Below are 20,995 nucleotides of genomic sequence, written 5' to 3'. Positions count from 1 at the left end.
GCGCATTTGGAAACGCGCGCTAGGGCTCTTGGTATGCGCTTTTTCAATCGCTGTAGTCTACAAATAGTCTGCATAGATTGGTTCTATAAATTTTTTTGTTTCACATTTCGATTGTTGTATAGTTTTTTTTTCCAAATAAATGTATTATAGACTTTTAAAAAAGTAGCATTTCGGGCAACCATGAGTAAATCTGGAACATTAAAAATAAAGAATTTGTTTCATAAAACAAAGTCACCGGATAAAGAAAACAAGGAAGGGGAAAAGCACACATGTAAAGATGCAACTTCATATGGAGATGGAGAGCTTGCGAGCCCAGGCCCGAGATTACCGTCGAGTCCCGGACTTGTCAGCCCCGTCAGCCCCCTGGATGGGACGCTGCATAGGAGCCCAGCAAGTGAGAAGAAAATGAAGAAGAAACGGTTCTTGTCCTTGCAGCTCAAGAAGAAAGGCTCAAAGGAGGCAGGGCGCATCGACAACCCACTGTTCTATAACGGTGCTGACGAGATCGACAGCTTCAGCAGTAACATGTAAATTAAACCTTTATTTACCTTATGGAAATTGTACTCACTGGGGTAGGTCTATTATCACCCTGATTTGTGTACCTGGATACACCATTTAGTGCCTTCAGAAATTATTAAAACCACTTGACTTATTCCCCATTTTGTTGTACAGCCTGAATTCAAAATAAATTTTACGGATTTGTTTTTCTCACCCATTTACACACAATACCCCATAATGACAGTGAAAACATGTTTGTAGAAATGTTTTCAAATGTATTGGAAGTGAAATACAGAAATATCTAATTTACATAAGTATTCACACCCCTGAGTCAATACCCGTGTGGCTCAGTTGGTAGAGCATGGTGTTTGCAATGCCAGGATTGTGGGTTTGATTCCCACGGGGGGCCAGTATGGAAAAGAATGTATGAAATGTATACATTCACTACTCTAAGTTGCTCTGGATAAGAGCGTCTGCTAAATGACAAAAAAAATAAAAAAATAATAATAATAATACTTTGTAGAAGCACCTTTGGCTGTGATTACAGCTGAGAGTGTCTAAGTGCTTTTCACAACTGAATTGTGCAACATTTGCCCATACATTTTTTTCTAAATTCTTCAAGCTCTGTAAAATTGGTTGTTGATCGTTGCTAGAAAACCATTTTCAGGTATTGCCATAGATTTTCAAGTAGATTTAAGTCAAAACTGTAACTAGGCCAGTCAGGAACGTTCATTGTCTTCTTGGTAAGCAACTCCAGTGTAGATTTGGCCTTGTGATTTAAGTTATTGTCCTTCTGAAAGGTGAAGTCATCTCCCAGTGTCTTGTGGAAAGCAGACTGAACCAAGTTTTCCTCTAGGATTTTGCCTGCGCTTATAGCTCCATTCCTTAAGTATTTGGATCCACCACTTTTTTTCAATTTTCGCCTAAAAAGACATAGCCAAATCTAACTGCCTGTAGCTCAGGCCTTGAAGCAAGGATATGCATATTCTTGATACCATTTGAAAGGAAATACTTTGAAGTTTGTGAAAATGTGAAAGGAATGTAGGAGAATATAATACATTAGATCTGGTAAAAGATATTACAAAGAAAAAAAACTGTTTTTTGGTATTTTTTTGTACCATCATCTTTGAAATGCAAGAGAAAGGCCATAATGTATTATTCCAGCCCAAGTGGAATTTAGATTATGGCCACTAGTTTTAGACTGATCCAATGAACCATTGCATTTCTGTTCAAACTTTTGTATCAAGACTGCCCAAATGTGTCTCATTTATTTATTAATAACTTTTTAAGTTCAAAACTGTGCACTCTCCTCAAACAATAGCATGGTATTATTTCACTGTAATAGCTACTGTAAATTAGACAGTGCAGTTAGATTACCAATAATTTAAGCTTTCTGCCAATATCAGATATGTCTATGTCCTGGAAAATGTTCTTGTTACTTACAACCTCATGCTAATCACATTAGCCTACGTTGGCTCAACCATCCCATGGACGGGACACTGATCCCATAGAGGTACATTTTTTATCCTGAAAAACTCCGGAGTTCTTAATGATTACAAGCATACACATAACATTATGCAGCCACCACTATGCTTGAAAATGTGAAGAGTGGTACTCAGTAATGTGTTGTATTGGATTTCCCCCAAACATAACACTTTGTATTCAAAACAAAAAGTGAATTGCTTTCCTAATTTTTTTTGCAGTATTATTTTAGGTCCTTGTTGCAAACAGGATATATTTTTTTGAATATTTTTATTCTGTACAGGCTTCCTTCTTTTCACTCCGTCAATTAGGTTAGTATTGTGGAGTAACTACAATGTTGTTGATCCATCCTCAGTTTTCTGCTATCACAGCCAATCATTTCTGTAACTGTTTTAAAATCACCATCGGCCTCATGGTGAAATCTCTGAGCGGTTTCCTTCCTCTCCAGCAACTAAGTTAGGAAGGACAGCTGTATCTTTGTAGTGACTGGCTGTATTGATACACCACCCAAAGAGTAATTAATAACTTCACCATGCTCAAAGGGATATTCAATGTCTGCTTTTTGTATTTTTCACCCATCTACCAGTAGGTGCCCTTCTTTGCGAGGGATTTAAAACCTCCCTGGTCTTTGTGGTTGAAAATTCACAGCTTGACTGAGGGTTGAAAATTCACAGCTTGACTGAGGGATCTTACAGATTCAGTATGTGTGGGGTACCGAGATGAGGTAATCATGTTAACCTCTTACATCTAGACGTTCCGCTAGCGGAACACCTGCTCCAATATCCAATGATAGGCGTGGCGCGAAATACAAACTCCTCGAAAATCCGAAAACTTCCATTTTTCAAACATATGACTATTTTACACCATTTTAAAGACAAGACTCTCCTTTATCTAACCACACTGTCCGATTTCAAAAAGGCTTTACAGCGAAAGAAAAACATTAGATTATGTCAGCAGAGTACCCAGCCAGAAATAATCAGACAGTCATTTTTCAAGCTAGCATATAATGTCACAAAAAACAAAACCACAGCTAAATGCAGCACTAACCTTTGATGATCTTCATCAGATGACACTCCTAGGACATTATGTTAAACAATACATGCATGTTTTGTTCAATCAAGTTCATATTTATATCAAAAAGCAGCTTTTTACATTAGCATGTGACGTTCAGAACTAGCATTCCCACCGAACACTTCCGGTGAATTTACTAAATTACTCACGATAAACTTTCACAAAAAACATAACAATTATTTTAAGAATTATAGATACAGAACTCCTTTATGCAATCGCGGTGTCCAATTTTAAAATAGCTTTTCGGTGAAAGCACATTTTGCAATATTCTGAGTAGATAGCTCGCCATCACGGGCTAGCTATTTTGACACCCACCAAGTTTGGTACTCACCAAACTCAGATTTACTATAAGAAAAATTGGATTACCTTTGCTGTTCTTCGTCAGAATGCACTCCCAGGACTTCTACTTCAATAACAAATGTTGGTTTGGTTCCAAATAATCCATAGTTATATCCAAATTGCGGCGTTTTGTTGTGCGTTCAAGACACTATCCGAAGGGTAATGAAGGGTGACGCGCCCGGCGCGTTTCGTGACAAAAAATGTCAAAATATTCCATTACCGTACTTCGAAGCATGTCAAACGCTGTTTAAAATCAATTTTTATGCGATTTTTCTCGTAAAAAAGCTATAATATTCCGACCGGGAGTCGTTGTTTTCGTTCAAAGACTGAAAATGAAAACATGGAGTCATCTCGTGCACGCGTGCACCAGTCTCATTGTTCTCAGATCGACCACTTACCAAATGCGCTACTGTTTTTCAGCCATGGCCTGCAAAGTCATCATTCAACGTTCTGGCGCCTTCTGAGAGCCTATGGGAGCGTTAGAAAATGTCACGTTACAGCAGAGATCCCCTGTTTTGGATAGAGATGATCAAGAAGGCCAAGAAATGGTCAGAGAGGGCGCTTCCTGTTTGGAATCTTCTCAGGTTTTGGCCTGCCAAATGAGTTCTGTTATACTCACAGACACCATTCAAACAGTTTTAGAAACTTTGGAGTGTTTTCTAGCCATATGCATATTCTAGTTTCTGGGCAGGAGTAATAATCAGATTAAATCGGGTACGTTTTTTATCCGGCCGTGAAAATACTGCCCCCTATCCATAACAAGTTAAACAAGTTCTGCACAATCAGAGATGTGATTAAGAATAGCTTAGTTTTTAAATCACTATGGAGTTATCCCAGATCCTCAACTGATGGCCTAATCCTTATCCCACTGTCTTGTCTTATATCTTAAGCAATATCAGAACTGGCTACACTGAAATGGAAAACTGTAATTTCTACAGTAATTTGGGGGATATCAACAGTAAAATACCTTGAAACGTTTTACTGCAGCATATTGTAAATGATGGTGCCTTGTGCGAAAATGTGGTGGGCGGGGAAAGAATTGCTGTTTCAAATGGTACTGTTATTTCACCACTGAGGTATAAAGAACTGGACACTGCGTCCAAGATGTCTGACTGTTGTTTTCAACATAATCTACTCACGTTCACATACACTGATTCATGGACTGTCTATATTTTACACAGCCCAACTTTACATGCACACTAGTATTCAGTGCACACAGGAAGCAGCGCGAGCAGTGACAATATCATCACGTCATCCAAAAACATGGCAGTCATTGGATGAATATAAAATGGTAATATCTTCAGCTGTGAGTGATGGAAAATAAATCGGCCTGTGAAAATGCTGTACCAATTTAACTGGTACAGTATGTGGTTATAGTGCCCAATACATTTGAAATACAGTATATAGGGGACAGATTGCATAGCAGCAAGTCTTGAACCTGTTACGGCTAGACATTCCGCTAGCGGAATATCCGGTGAAATTGGAGAGCACGAAATTCAAATTAAATTATTAGAAATATTTAACTTTCATAAAATCACAAGTGCAATACACCAAAATAAATCTTAATTTCTTGTTAATCCAGCCACCATGTCAGATTTCAAAAAGGCATTACGGCGAAAACCAACCATGTGATTATCTGAGGACAGCACCCCATCATACAAACACATGAAAATCATATTTCAACCAAGCAGGTGCGACAAGAAAGTCAGAAATAACGATATAATTCATGCCTTACCTTTGAAGATCTTCTTCTGTTGGCACTCCAATATGCCCCAGAAACATCACAAATGGTCATTTTGTTCGATAAACTCCTTTTTATATCCCCAAAATGTCAATTTATTTGGCGCGTTTGATTCAGAAAAACACCGGTTCCAACTCGCCCAACATGACTACAAATTCTCTAATAAGTTACCTGTAAACTTGGTCCAAACATTTCAAACAACTTTCCTAATCCATCGTTAGGTATCCTAAAAAGTAAATAATCAATAAAATTTAAGACGGAATATACTGTGTTCAATAGCGGATAAAATCAAAGTGGAGCGAGCTCCAGGTCGCGCTCCCCAAACAGAAGAGTCCACTTGGCTTGACACTCATTCTGAATAGCCGTACTTCTTCATTTCTAAAAGGAAAAACATCAACCAATTTCTAAAGACTGTTGACATCTAGTGGATGCCATAGAAACCTCAACCAGGTTCCTCATAAATCTAGTTTCCCATAGAAACCTAATAGAAAACACAGTGACCTCAAAAAAGAAGTTTCCTGGATGGTTTGTCCTCGGGGTTTCGCCTGCCAAATAAGTTCTGTTATACTCACAGACATTAATTTAACAGTGTTTTCTAGAGTGTTTTCTATCCAAATCTACCAATTATATGCATATCCTAGCTTCTGGGCCTGAGTAGCAGGCAGTTTACTTTGGGCACGCTTTTCATCCGGACGTGAAAATACCGCCCCCTATCCCAAAAAGGCCATGTCCTTTTGGTCTGTTTTGCCTTGTAGTTGCTGCCAGTTTGGAAGCCTTTGTTAAGGACTCAAGAAGTGCAAGTGATATAAAACACCATATATTCATTAATACGCTGTAATATGCAAACACTTTACCTAGCGGCCAAGCTGCTTGTACCAATCCCTTGTAATTACAATAAAATACAAACCCCTTCCCTCAATGAATTTCATCTATCCATTCATTAATTCATTACGGAATAATTTACTTTTTGACAGAATAGTCCTAATACAGTACATTTTACAGTTTTGTACTGTGTGTCATTACACAGTACTTGCTTTGATACCATATTTATATTACAGTAGGTGTACTGTAATATGAAATACATAATTTTACTTCACACTGAGCTGCCTGTAAATTACTGTTAATTTCACGACAACTCCTTTACAGTGTACTTTCTTTATCAAATAATGTGTGATTGCACCATGACCTACACAGTGTAACAATAGCTATTAGTTGTGTGTGTGCATGTGTTTGTTAGCAATGTAGTTGGGATCAGCTACTGGATTTCAACAGATATAGGCCTACCTGATATGATTGAGCTGGGTAATAATACGTAGCCTGGGTGCCAGTCTGTTTATGCTATATTGCCAACTCTATGAAATTTTCGTGCCAAACAATGAGTCACGAGGAGTTGGCAAGATAGCACAAACAGATCTGGGACCAGGCTAGGTAATATGCACTTCTTCATCTGCACTCTGTACACTTATAAAGATAAAGTGAGCTCCTCAAATATTTATGTAGATTACAATCCTGACTCCCGGGTAATCAAATCAAATTGTATTTGTCACATGCGCCGAATACAATAACAGGTCTAGACCTTACAGTGAAATGCTTACTTACAAGCCCTTAACCAACAATGCAGTTTTAAGAAAAAATAAGTGTTCAGTTTTTTTGTAAATACATTCTTAAGTAAACAATAAATAAATAAAAATAAGAAAATATGAAAATCCTGTATTTCAGTCAGACCTACAATGCATAATAACTCTGTGGTATTTCCAGGTAACACTACAACTAACACTGTAACAAAACACCACCAGACCAGACATATGTTTCTCAAGTTAAACTCAGATAATCCTCCTTATGGTCATGTGTGTCCTACCGCACCGGGAGTGTTTGTCGACTGAAATGTGTTTTGATGTATTAATTTCATTTTAAACGCAGAGCAGAGCGAATCTTTCCCCTGTGGCAGTTTGTACAGGTAAACCAGTGAGGTGTTTAGTTCCTGCTTGTCTAGTTCAGGCTTGCGCAGGTTTTGTTAACTGTTGAAGGCAGACAAGTTTGATCTGAAGTTTGGGTCATGACTGGCATCCACCCATCTGTGAGACAAAATGTGGAATTTACCAGCAAGCAGCAACAGCATAACAATGAGAAAAGCAAGAGAAGTAACAGCAAGGTGTGATAGGGGTAAAAGAGGTGAAAATGAAAATGGAAACAAATTATGTTAAGCTGTATTTTATAGTTTTTTTGTTCTTAAATGTTTGGTGGATTTAAATGTGCAGTCTGTAGTTTTAAACAGCCTAACCCTGCCACTGTTTGGAAAGCTGAGGAATGGGGTTGAGGAAATGTTTCTCGATAGTTTAAACGTATTTTGAAGCTACACATGACATACCATATGGCATAAACAGTCATGACAGCTGCTAATTATTCATGACGGTTATCTCATGACTATGACAGTGTTATGACGTTCTTACGGTGGAGGTAAAGTTAAGATAATACATTACTTTCAACAAGCAATAGACTCTTCTCATTGCTATGCAAGTGTACTGTATATGTTTTCTATTAACATATTCCATAACACATCCCCAATAGATGATAACCACCAACCACAACCTAACTGGGTTCCACTGTCAGACAAATACATTTCATTGTGTGATGTAGTGGTAAAAAAAAAGGGGTGTGGGTAAACTCTGTTACCAGTCGCTTCCTATACTTTCAATGCATTTTTTCGCTGAAGGTGGGTAAATTGTCGCGCAAAATAAAGGTGGACAAACTGAAATTTACTTGCGTTTAGCCTCTACACCACAGATTGTACATGGTGGGACTCACATGGTGCTATCCAGTGTAATTTACCTTGCAAATATGCATGCATTCATTGCTTACATCTGCTATGAAAGGATCATTGTCCATCCTCCCTCCCAAAAGCCTGGAAGGGATGAGAATGCCAAGCCTATGGGTTCATAGCTTCAACTACGCAGCACACACACATACTTACACACACCAACTGATTAATGGACTGTTGAATGTACAGTTGAAGTCGGAAGTTTACATACACTCAGGTTGGAGTCATTAAAACTTGTTTTTCAACCACTCCACAAATGTCTTGTTAACAAACTATAGTTTTGGCAAGTCGGTTAGGACATCTACTTTGTGCATGACACAAGTTATTTTTCCGACAATTGTTTATAGACAGAATATTTCACTTATAATTCACTGTATCACAATTCCAGTGGGTCAGAAGTTTACATACACTAAGTTGACTGTGCCTTTAAACAGCTTGGAAAATTCCAGAAAATGATGTCATGGCTTTAGAAGCTTCTGATAGGCTAATTCACATCATTTGAATCAATTGGAGGTATACCTGTGGATGTATTTCAAAGCCTACCTTCAAACTCAGTGCCTCTTTTCTTGACATCATGAGAAAATCTAAATAAATCAGCCACGATTTCAGCCAAGATTGTAGACCTCCACAAGTCTGGTTCATCCTTGGGAGCAATTTCCAAATGCCTAAAGGTACCACGTTCATCTGTACAAACAGTAGTACGCAAGTATAAACACCATGGGACCACGCAGCCATCATACTGCTCAAGGAAGTAGACACGTTTTGTCTCCTAGAGATGAATGTACTTTGGTGCGAAAAGTGCAAATCAATCCCAGAACATCTGCAAAGGACCTTGTGAAGATGCTGGAGGAAACAGGTACAAAAGTATCTATGTCCACATTAAATGAGTCCTATATCGACATAACCTGAAAGGCCGCTCAGCAAGGAAGAAGCCACTACTCCAAAACTGCCATAAAAAAAGCCAGACTGCGGTTTGCAACTGCACATGGGGACAATCATACTTTTTGGAGAAATGTCCTCTGGTCTGATGAAACAAGAATAGAACTGTTTGGCCATAATGACCATCGTTATGTTTGGAGGAGAAAGGGGGAGCCTTGCAAGCTGAAGAACACCATCCCAACCGTGAAGCACGGTGGTGGCGGCATCATTATGTGAGGGTGCTTTGCTGCAGGAGGGACTGGTGCACTTCACAAAATAGGTGGCATCATGAGGCTGGAAAATGATGTGAATATATTGAAGCAACATCTCAAGACATCAGTCAGGAAGTTAAAGCTTGGTCGCAAATGGGTCTTCCAAATGGACAATGACCCCAAACATACTTCCAAAGTTGTGGTAAAATGGCTTAAGGACAATAAGGTCAAGGTATTGGAGTGGCAATCACAAAGCCCTGACCTCAATACCATAGAAAATGTATGGGAAGAACTGAAAAAGCGTGTGCGAGCAAGGAGGTCGTCAAACCTGACTCAGTCACACCAGCTCTGTCAGGAGGAATGGGCCAAAATTCACCCAACTTATTGTGGGAAGCTTGTGGAAGGCTACCTGAAATGTTTGACCCAAGATAAACAATTTAACGGAATGCTACCAAATACTCATTGAGTGTATGTAAACTTCTGACCCACTGGGAATGTGCTGAAAGAAATAAAAGCTGAAATAAATAATTCTCTCTACTATTATTATGACATTTCACATTCTTAAAATAAAGTGGTGATCCTAAGACAGAATTTTTAGAAGGATTAAATGTCAGGAATTGTGAAAAACTGAGTTTAAATGTATTTGGCTAAGGTGTATGTAAACTTCCGACTTCAACTGTAAGAGTCACTGCTAAAATGATGGGTTTTCTTAGGCCTGGTGCATTGCAGTGTAGGCCTATGAGTACTGTATGTGTATTTGAGTTCATCCGTGTATGCATTTTGTGGTTGCATTGTACATTTTACGCTATGTAATCAGTTAATGTTTTGGACAGGAGTAACTTAATAAGAGCAGAGCATGAATGAGAGTATTTTTGTTTAATTTCTCTCATGTCGGCCTACTCCCCCAACATGCATGTTTCGCTGACACCACGATACTAAATCAAAACTTGAGCCTAGGAGCTTTACAGACAAGTCTCTAGCAGTATCGCTGAGTGGACTCGTGTTTTATATTCCTACTAGGCTCTGTACTGACAGGCTCTCCAGTATGATGTGTCACAGCCACGTTGTGGTGTGTGCCTGGGGGGAGGATGTGGAGCAGGGCCAGGTAGGTTGGATGATAAAGTGAAGCAATTTGTAACACACCACATATCCTATGATTCATTTACTGTATGATTCATATACTGTATGATTCATATCCTATGATTCATTATACATTTGAATGATTGGATGTTATTGTCTATTGGTTTGTGGGAATGTGGCAGTTCAAGTACAGATTGTGTACATACAAACGAAGCTGACACATATAGTATCTGTAATAACCAGATCTTTGCACGTCTGTTGATGGAGTTTGCCAGGGGAACAATAAACAGAAGCAGCCTGACTGCCAACTGCTGCAGATCAGAGTCAGTCTGTCAGTGTTCTCTCTCCAGCTCCCTGCTTTGACTTTGATCCCAGCTGACCAAGGGAGAGTGTTTGTACGCAACTTCCTGTAGAGCAAAAGGAAAGATGCCACAACGTTTGACTGATAATATTGTGGTGAGACGCAGCATGCAGACACAGTGGTGAAGTTCATCATCTGACATGATGTTTCAGATATATCAATAAAATGTGTTGATTGATCACCATTGCAAGACATTCTAGATGGTTCTACTGTAGTTCCAATCAAGTTTTCAATTATTGAAATATTCCCTGCTCACATGATTCATATCCCCCAGGCTTGAACGGCTTTTCTTTACCAGAGAAATCTGCAGTAAATCTCCTCTGATGTGACATAATTTATTCACATACCTGCTCCTTGTTCCCTAGATCGGCAGAGTCACTCCAGAGGAATGCACTTAGCCAGCAAAGCTTTGACAAATAGTGCCTACTTTAGGACCATTAGATAAGACATTGATTTGCCATTCTGTCTATGTCAGCTCATTGATCCCTGTTTCGTTACATCAATTCGGTGCCTTTATAAACAAACATACAGTCAATAATACAATAGAAAAGGTGTGCAATGTGTGCAAATGAGGTAGGATTTAGAGTCTAACCAGACACCTAGGTATTTGTAGTTGTCCACATATTCTAAGTCAGAACCGCCCAGAGTAGTGATGCTGGACGGGCGGGCAGGTGTGGGCAGCGATCGGTTGAAGAGCATGCATTTAGTTTTACTTGCATTTAAGAGCAGTTGGAGCCCACGGAAGGAGAGTTGTATGGCATTGAAGCTCGTCTGGAGGTTAGTTAACACAGTGTCCAAAGAAGGGCCAGACGTATACAAAATGGTGGCATCTGCGTAGGGGTGGATCGGAGAATCACCAGCAGCAAGAGCAACATCATTGATGTATACCGAGAAAAGAGTCGGCCCGAGGATTGAACCCTGTGGCAAGGCAGTCATTTGAGAAACCAAGGCTCTTGAGTCTGCCGATAAGAATGTGGTGATTGACAGAGTCGAAAGCCTTGGCCAGGTCAATGAATACAGCTGCACAGTATTGTCTCTTATCGATGGTGGTTATGATGTCGTTTAGGACCTTGAGCGTGGCTGAGGTGCACCCATGACCAGCTCAGAAACCAGATTGCATAGCGGAGAAGGTACGGTGGGATTCAAAATTGACGGTGATCTGTTTGTTAACTTGGCTTTTGAAAACCTTAGAAAGGCAGGGTAGGATAGATATAGGTCTGTAGCAGTTTGGGTCTAGAGTGTCTCCCCCTTTGAAGAGGGGGATGATCGCGGCAGCTTTCCAATCTTTGGGGATCTCAGACGATACGAAAGAGAGGTTGAACAGGCTGGTAATAGGGGTTGCAACAATTTCAGCGGATAATTTTAGAAAGAGAGGGTCCAGATTGTCTAGCCCAGCTGATTTGTAGGGGTCCAGATTTTGCAGTTCTTTCAGAACATCAGCTATCTGGATTTGGGTGAAGGAGAAATGGACTGTGGGGGGCGCAGGGCTGTTGAACGGGTAGGTGTAGCCAGGTGGAAAGCATGGCCAGCTATAGAAAAATGCTTATTGAAATTCTCAATTATCGCGGATTTATTGGTGGTGACAGTGTTTCCTAGCCTCAGTGCAGTGGGCAGCTGGGAGGAGGTGCTCTTATTCTCCATGGACTTTACAGTGTCCCAGAACTTTTTGGAGTTTGTGCTACAGTATTCAAATTTCTGTTAGGAAAGCAAAGGCTAGCTTTTTCAAACTGCCAGTGTATGTTGGTTCTTAACTTCCCTGAAAAGTTGCATATCGCGGGGGCTATTCGATGCTAATGTAGTACGCCACAGGATGTTTTTGTGCTGGTCAAGGGCAGTCAGGTCTAGAGTGAACCAAGGGCTATATCTGTTCCTGGTTCTACATTTTTTGAATGGGGCGTGCTTATTTAAGATGGTGAGGAAAGCACATTTAAAGAATAACCAGGATATATACATGTAGTTGTGTAAAATAACAAAACTATTATAAGGTACGAGGCCTGTCTGGGGAGAGCACGAAGGACAGTTGTCAAAATCATGAAAAAAAAGTACAATTAAAAACTTTAATCAATCGTAGCAAAGGTTGAGTCTTATCTGTGCTATCCTAGTATTATCATATTGAGAACTTGCATTATCAGTATTATCCTATTGAGAACTTGTATTATCAGTATTATCATATTGAGAACTTGTATTATCAGTATTATCATATTGAGAACTTGTATTATCAGTATTATCATATTGAGAACTTGTATTATCAGTATTATCATATTGAGAACTTGTATTATCATATTAAGAACTTGTATTATCATATTGAGAACTTGTATTATCATATTGAGAACTTGTATTATCAGTATTATCATATTGAGAACTTGTATTATCAGTATTATCATATTAAAAACTTGTATTATCATATTGAAAACTTGTATTATCATATTGAAAACTTGTATTATCATATTGAGAACTTGTATTATCATATTGAGAACTTGTATTATCAGTATTATCATATTGAGAACTTGTATTATCAGTATTATCATATTAAAAACTTGTATTATCATATTGAAAACTTGTATTATCATATTGAGAACTTGTATTATCATATTGAGAACTTGTATTATCAGTAGTATCATTTTGAGCGCTTGTTTGAGTGGATTAATAGACAGTAACAGACGGAGCCCTGCAGATAGAGACAGAGAACGGGGTGGGGTCGGCGAGAGGGAGGAAGGGAGGGAGGGGTTGGAGTGAGTGATTGGTGGGAGGAGTGAGACAGAGGGCAGAGTGAGGAGGGGTGGGAATGAGAGGGTGGGACAGTGGAGGATGCAAGGCGATGTGCTTGTAATTTAACCGCCATGGCTGACTGGTTCTGGAGTCTATAGAACTAAGAACTTTAAGCATCTTGTCTTCAGTGAAATAGAATGTGTATGGTATGAACCTGGAACCAAGGTTGAGAGATCTTGTAGAATTTTCTCTCCTGAATTAAATGTGTTGTGTGCCTAGTCCTTTATTAGGTCATTTAAAAACAAAATGCATGCATAAAGAAAAGGACTAGGAAATACTTAGCTTAACAGCCATTTACCCATTGAGCGAGGTGTTTAGCAAGGTGTCAGTAGCCATGTAACCACTATGTCTAAGTGACACTAGTGTTGATCCCTGCTCAATTGGTCTTTATTGTTTTCCCTCCCCACATTTTTCTAAGATGACAGATGTCTGTCTACATCCACAGATTAAATCAATAATAATAACAATATTTCATTTGTAAAGTGCATTTCCCACACTAAATAGAAAACAAAACAAACAAAATTCAGCAACACTACATCAGAAAGCAGAAAAAATGTTCACAATACATAAAAAACATGACCTACTAATATAGACTTTAAACAGATTAAGCGATCAAACGTTAATTAATGAGTGTTCATTAACATGGTGATAGAGTGATGCATTAGGCATCACTCTATCATCAACGCATAATTACTGACACAATCAAAGGACGGACGGGGCTGGACGTAGCCTACAGCTTTGTACTGACACCGATGGGCATTGAGTAGGTGGTGCTGTTGTGTCTCTTTAAGGCCAACTCTTGAAATTTTGAGACAATGCAGGTTTTGCTGTTCAATGGTCATTTCGATTCTTGAGCTTAGTACAAGTGTCTTACCCTACCATAACCTGAAGTAAAAGGTTGTACTACATATTTTTTTATATAATTTAGGTCTTTGTAAACAGGGTTGGTCCGTATCCAGATTCCCATACCTTCATACTGTACCTGTACCATACCGGGCTATACGGTATTACCAGCAGTGCACACAACGGCCGCTATTCCTATTCAAACGTTATTTAAAAAAATATTATGCTAACAAAGTACTAGCGATTACCCATAGCAGACGCTAGCTAAATGCTCACAAGCTCAAGCGAGGACAGACAAACCTGGCTCATAAAGTTATGCAACTATCTCAAAAGGCTACTCACACTTGATCCAGGAGAGGGTTAATTGTCTCTTCTGTAACCAAGAAGCGTTGATCTTGCAAGCTAACCACCTCCCGACTCCGACTGTTTGGTCACCTGGTCAGATCAAACCCACCTCTGGAGCCTGCCCTTATCCTCAAGGAGCCATCCCCCAACTGGCCACACCCAAGATAAAGAATGAGAGTCTGGTTTGGTCACCAGTTGGAGGTTGACCTACACAACCTGGGACTCAACACCACATCAGCCTGGGACCTTGCTCAGAATAGGATGGCGTGGCGATCACTGTGCTCCAAGCAGCGAGCGAAGATGAGTGAGTGAGTATTTAAAATCATATCGTCTGTATTTCAAAATACCCCTGTATACGGTATATTTGGGCTATCTGTCAGGTGAGGAGGACTATGACTGGTATGATCATTAAAGAAGGCCTTCTGAGGCTGAAGAGCCCCAGCCCACCTGGCTGCATCGTTTCCATTGTGAAGCATCATCACTGTTTAATGGACTGATGTGTTTACAGTCAACGTTGGGAGGTGGCTAGCTTGCAAGACCAAGCCTCTTGGTTACAGCAGAGACAGTCAATCAGGCAAGAGAATGTGGCCGGTTTGGTCTGAGTCTAGATAGATATGCAACATTTTACAACAAGATTCAGTTGTAGTTAGTTAAAAGGCCAGATTAGCTGGTGGCTTGTGACAATGATCTGACCTAGGAACAGAGGACTTGAAATTAAAGGAGTAGCATTGTTTTTACATCCAAAGCCAATGAAAAGCAATCTGGGTGAGGGCATTATAGGTGTGTGTGTGTGTGTGTGTGTGCGTGCGTGTGTGCACATCCTGTTATCCCTGCGTGTGTGTGTGTGTGTGCATACACCTGGATTAGTTTGTTTTAATGGACTGATTTGCTTACCTAATGTCTTGAGCTGTAAGACAGGGGACTCTGTGCCACAACATAGGGCGGAGGTTTGAATCTATATAAATTGTAGTTTGACTAAACAAACTACATTAACCAGGTTTCCATCCAACCTTTTTATGCCCGTAAAGTGCATGTTGGATAAAAAATGTCATGACAGGCCTGATGGAAAGAGCAAATTTGTTACTAAACTTTCCAAATATCTACAAAACTAGTACATTTGCTAGACAAGGTGGGATCTTTTTTGTGTCGGTAAAATTCGTTATGCGAGTCAAAAGTACATTCTTTTCTTTAGGAATATAGTGAAATAAAAATAAACAGTAAAGTACAGATTAACCCAAAAAATACTTAAGTGGTAATTTAAAGTATTTTTACTTAAGTACTTTACACCACTGTAGACAAGGTGGGATCTTTTTGTGTCGTTAAAATTAATTATGCGAGAAATGGCGGGGGAAATGCTTTTATGCGCAAATAATGATATAATAACCATCGTATCGAAGTACCATCGTATCGAATTTTCCAGTGGAAATAAAGCTTTCTTTGTTAAGGTAGTTCTGGACTTAGTCATTATTGCAGCATACAGAACTGACTGTTTGAAGAAAAAATGTGTTTCCTATCACCATCCCCTTTACCCTGTTTTTACTAACAATCAGACATCTGGTGTGTCCATTCTGGCTTGGACATGGCTACTTGCTTACTTTGAGATATGGTGTGCTTGTTTCTGTGCCACCCACTTTTTTTCTGGTGATATTTTAAATACAAATTATTCCAATATAGCTATACAACACATGGTCCATTTGTCAGAAATTGAAAGCTTGCACATTCATGCTAAACGAATCGAAATACCATTGCATAGGTTGTTATTATGGACATAACATCATCATGTCAAGTGTTGCATTACATGTCCCAAAGATGTCTATCTTTATGTGGAGCAGTGAACAGGAGAGAGAGATAAGTGCCAGGATGAATGTGCGTTCTTTCCTCATCCTCCTCCAAAGGCAACACGTTCAGGATTACGACAGGCCTAGTTGTGAAAGCAGGTCATCCGAGCAGATCACACTGCATTGGGCTGTTGTGGTAACATCACACTTGTTTCTCAGTCCCTTGATGATTACAAAAGTGATAAATGGAGTCTTTATTACTCTCTAGTGTACTGGTCTGGATCTATAGCCTCCAGTAATCTTTTCAGGTTCAGTAGCTCTGTCTTTCAGCTGGTAATTGTGTACTGTACTGTGTGTGCGCAGAGTGCTATATAGTGTTTCATATTCATATTCTATATGCATTCATTAAACTCAAACATATGCATCATTCAGCTATTGTTAGCTGCTGTCCAAACTAGAGCAGTTAAAGTTTGTTTTGGAGTTTGCATTAGATTGGGCCTGGCAGGAACAAATATATCTTTCATCAACAGCCACTGGTGACTCACCCAGCCAGCCCCACTCATAACCTGTAGAATTATGTATGAGTCATGCCTTGACTTCACTCCATCCCTTGTTTGACTTTATGAAGTCCCACAGGTTCGTTCACTGCATACGTTTAATAAAAATGTTTGTGTCTGTTTCTATATGACGAGTGATGCGAGTCATGTGACTGTTTTGATACCATTGACATGTGCCAAGCTGTAGGCTGTAGTGTGTGTGTGTGTGTGTGTGTGTGTGTGTGTGCTTGATACTCTGCCTTGCTGTGTTGAGTTTTGCCATTGTGAAAGTGTATCGATACAGTTAATGCAAAACAACCGAGCCATTGTTTTACTGAGGAGGATAATGCTCTGTGTGTGGGCTGTTGCTGGCTTTATCAGTCAACTCCTCTGTTGACTATTCTGCAACATTACAGTGTGTTGTCTAAATGGTCTGCTTGAGAGCGTCTGTTATGTTGCGTGGGAGGCTGTTCTACTTCTGTAATACTATAACTCACTGTAGGCTAGCTGCCATATTTCCTAAACATACCCAGGAAACTAGTGGGAGCGACCAAAGGAGTTGCACAACAGTTCATTGAACTTCCAATATGTCTAAAAACATTGTAAAACATTTAAGTTTTGAATGTTAGTGTTTCAGAAAATCTAAAATAACTTAATATAACCCTTCTTGTTATATTGAATTGTGCTAGATCTGAATACCTGCTACACGCTTAGTAAAAAAAGGCTTTATCTAGAGCCTAAAGCCAAATTGATACCTGTTGCTAACATGCGTCCTTTGTCCTGATCTTATCCACATTCTGATTGTGCCCACATTGAAGCCGTTGCATCTACACATGGTGATAATATGTGTCACTTATCCATCCACTCTGTCCACAATGTAACCAGATTTCCTGGTGCTTCCCTGTATGCAGATTATTTAACAAATATCTTTCAAAATAATATTGATTTATTTTAAGACAATTATTGATGCCATAAGTCAATGGTGCTACTTGTCAATGAGTTTGAGGCCGATATAATTATTTAAATGTTTTATCCATCCATATCTGTTTATACTTGATTGATATTCAGATACAATGGGTCCCTGACTACCTCCGGAGGTGGTCAGGAAGATCTGATCACAATGAGTATTTTAATTGTCTACACTAGTCTAAAAATGTGGGCATAATCAGAATGTGGACAAGATCAGGACAAAAGACACATGTTAGAACCAGGTATAAACAAGGCTTAAAAGGGTAATTTGGCTGTCCCCATAGGAGAACCCTTTGAAGAACCCTTTGGGTTCCAGGTAGAACCCTTTTCAGTTCCATGTAGAACCCTTTCCACAGTGTTCTACATGGAACCCAAAAGAGTTCTACCTGGAACCAAAAAGGGTTCTCCTATTGGGACAGCCAAATAACTATTTTGAAACCCTTTTTTCCTAAGAGTGTAGGGGAGGGATGGCATCAGATGGCATGGAGTAACAGAGAAAGACTCCAAGCAGTTTGGAGCTGGTTGGTTTAGGCCTCAGACGTGTTCAGATGCTGCAAACTGATACAGAGAGACTGAGGAAATGTTTACCCAAAACTGGTGACTGATGTCTTACTGAGGTCAAAGGGCAAGGTTGGGGGTTAAGTTTATGTAATTACGGAACGATTGCTTTTGTGTGCTTTGTTCCATCTTACTTATTTGACCTCAGTAAAATCTCAAGTCATGTTGATTTGCTGCATGGTTAATATGTTGCATCTGTATACTGCGCCACATGGGAGTGTGGATGGTTCCTGTGGTCTTTATAATTACTCAGTGCATAGTTGTTGCATTGGATATGTCATAGTCATTATCCATTATGAAACATGAGAAAGGTCCTGTGACATGATTGTCCAAAACACAGGGTCCTAATTATGAAACATGAGAAAGCAATTAGCATTCATATTTATTCATATCCTTTCAGATCAAGCTGTGTATGTGAGAACCCATTCTGCCTGATGTGCTTCCTCTTTGGGCTTGAAGTTGGAACAGATACCGCTGTCTGCAAGTAGACACCCACTGGGCACATACGTCAGTTCAATGTCTAGTTTTGATTTACATTTGTTTGAGTTGTCGACAAATGTGAATTCAACTTGAAATCAGCAAAACATTTCACTATGTCATTGGATTTAGATTAAAATCTAAAATTACCTTAAAATTGACTTTTTTACAAATCCAATCAGTTTTTCACATTGATTCAACGTCACAGATTTATTTTGGTTGAAATTACGTGGAACGTTGATTCAACCAGTTTGTGCCCAGTGGGCAGTAAGAGAAAACAAGAGAATAAAACTTTATGGATGCTTCTTCTGTAGAAGTCTTGCAAACTCAGCATAATTTAGCAAAATAATCTATTAGAATCAAAACCATCCCTGGTTCAACCCCAATTCATGGCTCATAGACCCAATGTCACAGCAATCTATTCTGCACAGTTTGTTATTTACCCAAAGTCACTGTACAAATAAATCATTAACTGACGAGACTGGCTTCAATGTGTTGGAAAAGTAGGCATGGCCAGGGTAACTAAACATATGCCAACGGAAACAATAGATCCTGTAGAGTAGCAGTTTGATGGCTTATGGTATGATTCATCAGGCAACTTTGTCATGATGAAAATATATTCTGCACACACCCTATTGTGGGCAAAGATGGTATAACAAAGCCAGAAGATGCTAGTCAATGATGAACAAACAAACCTCTTTTGGTGAAAAATGTACGTGACTGCCCGTTTTACTCAGGTGGTTGAAACGTCCCTCATGTAGCAGAGTAAGACAATTATCTTATTGATTGATGGGGAAAGTGTTTTTAAATGTAGTGCATTTATCTTCAACATTTCTAAAATGTCTCCGAACATTTCACCCCTCTGAACACACCCATGGTGTTGCACCTGTGTCTACAGTACAGGAGGTTGGTGTCACCTTAATTGGGGAGGACGGGCTTGTAGTAATGGCTGGATTGGAATGGTATTAAATCCATCAAACACATGGTTTCCATGTGTTTGATGCCATTCCATTCCAGACATTATTATGATCCGTCCTCCCCCAGCAGCCTCCACTGATCAACAGTATCAACAGTGGAATGCTGGTTCCCATTCTGCATTCTAAGAGTGATTCTCATAGCTCACTATATTGGGATGCCACAATGGGTGTGAGCTAGCCTAACTGCTTCCATTGACAACACAGAGTCAACTTAAAAGCCTTTGGGTACAGTGGTGACCTCCTGAAAACAGACCAGGGCCTATTGACATGTGTGTCCCAGAAAGCACGATGGTATTCTAACTACTGCACACACACTATTGTGACTTGTGACTAAGTCAGGGTGAGAGTCGTCTGACCAGTGTACCATTTCTCTCTGCTATAAATCGTTGTTGTCTGTCATGTAAAGCACGACGAGGGTGTCAGATGTCACAGTTAAAACAGGAAACAGAAGCGTTGTGGTTGTGTTCTTGGATGTGTTGATGTTTAAAAAAAAGTGTACTTACAGCTGAGTTACTTTCAATGTGTCAAGCAGTCATGGGCGATGACTGGACCTTTGTACCTTTTCATTTTGAAAAGGCCATACAACATTAATGTGATAGCAACATATAGGTGGAATGGGTCGCGGGTGGCACAATTAGCCATGCCATGGGGTTTGTGAATGTGTGTCTGAGAAAGTGGGCCAGAGGATAAGGACATGTTATAATCCTGAGGAGGGTCTAATCCTGAATGCAGATTGGTTAAAACCATGATAGAAAAGAGGAAATCAAAAGAAAGACTCAGAGAGTGGGCGAGGGATAGAAACCAAGCTTCTTTTCAGCATCTTTTCAGTGGTTACTGGGTGAGAACAGCGGCCTACTCTAAGCCTAACAGTACCTCTCTCTCTCTCTCTCGCTGTCTGTCTGTGCGTCAGGAGTTTTGACCAACTGAGCGTGAAAACAGAATACAGCACCACGACTGACAGGGATGCTACGTCCATGATCAGCTATGACACGTCAGCCTTCAACAGCCTCAGCCCCAGCAAGTCCAAAAATAAGGTATGTCACAATATAGTAGACTACAATAGGAGTTCTCTGTTGTGTTGTGGAGAAGTCATCTGGAAATATACGTTCTATATTTGAATTACTGTACTTTTAAACCCCACCCTCTTTACATTCTGTGAGGCCAATCTAAAGTAATTTAGGACAGACTCATCTAAGAGTAATGATGAAATGTGACTATACTAT

General features: G+C 39.7%; 1 protein-coding gene across 3 annotated transcripts in view; it reads left to right on the top strand.

Moving 5' to 3' along the window:
* LOC106572557 (uncharacterized) overlaps positions 1-20,995 on the top strand; it is a 49,925-nt gene continuing 28,930 nt past the window's right edge. Inside the window, exons 1-2 of one of the 3 annotated variants that reach the window (XM_014146879.3) lie at positions 1-527; positions 20,683-20,806. In XM_014146879.3, the coding sequence (XP_014002354.3) occupies positions 181-527; positions 20,683-20,806 (471 nt within the window). In that variant the 5' untranslated portion in view covers positions 1-180. Of the gene's footprint in view, positions 528-14,633; positions 14,786-20,682; positions 20,807-20,995 lie in introns of those variants that run through there. The other 2 variants (XM_014146942.3, XM_014147025.3) reach the window with 2 other exon arrangements.

The sequence above is a fragment of the Salmo salar genome, chromosome 01 (assembly GCF_965601325.2).
Source record: "Salmo salar chromosome 01, fSalSal1, whole genome shotgun sequence".
Classification (NCBI taxonomy): domain Eukaryota; kingdom Metazoa; phylum Chordata; class Actinopteri; order Salmoniformes; family Salmonidae; genus Salmo; species Salmo salar.
Note: the sequence above shows the minus strand (reverse complement) of the source record. Positions and strands in the feature narration are given on the sequence as shown.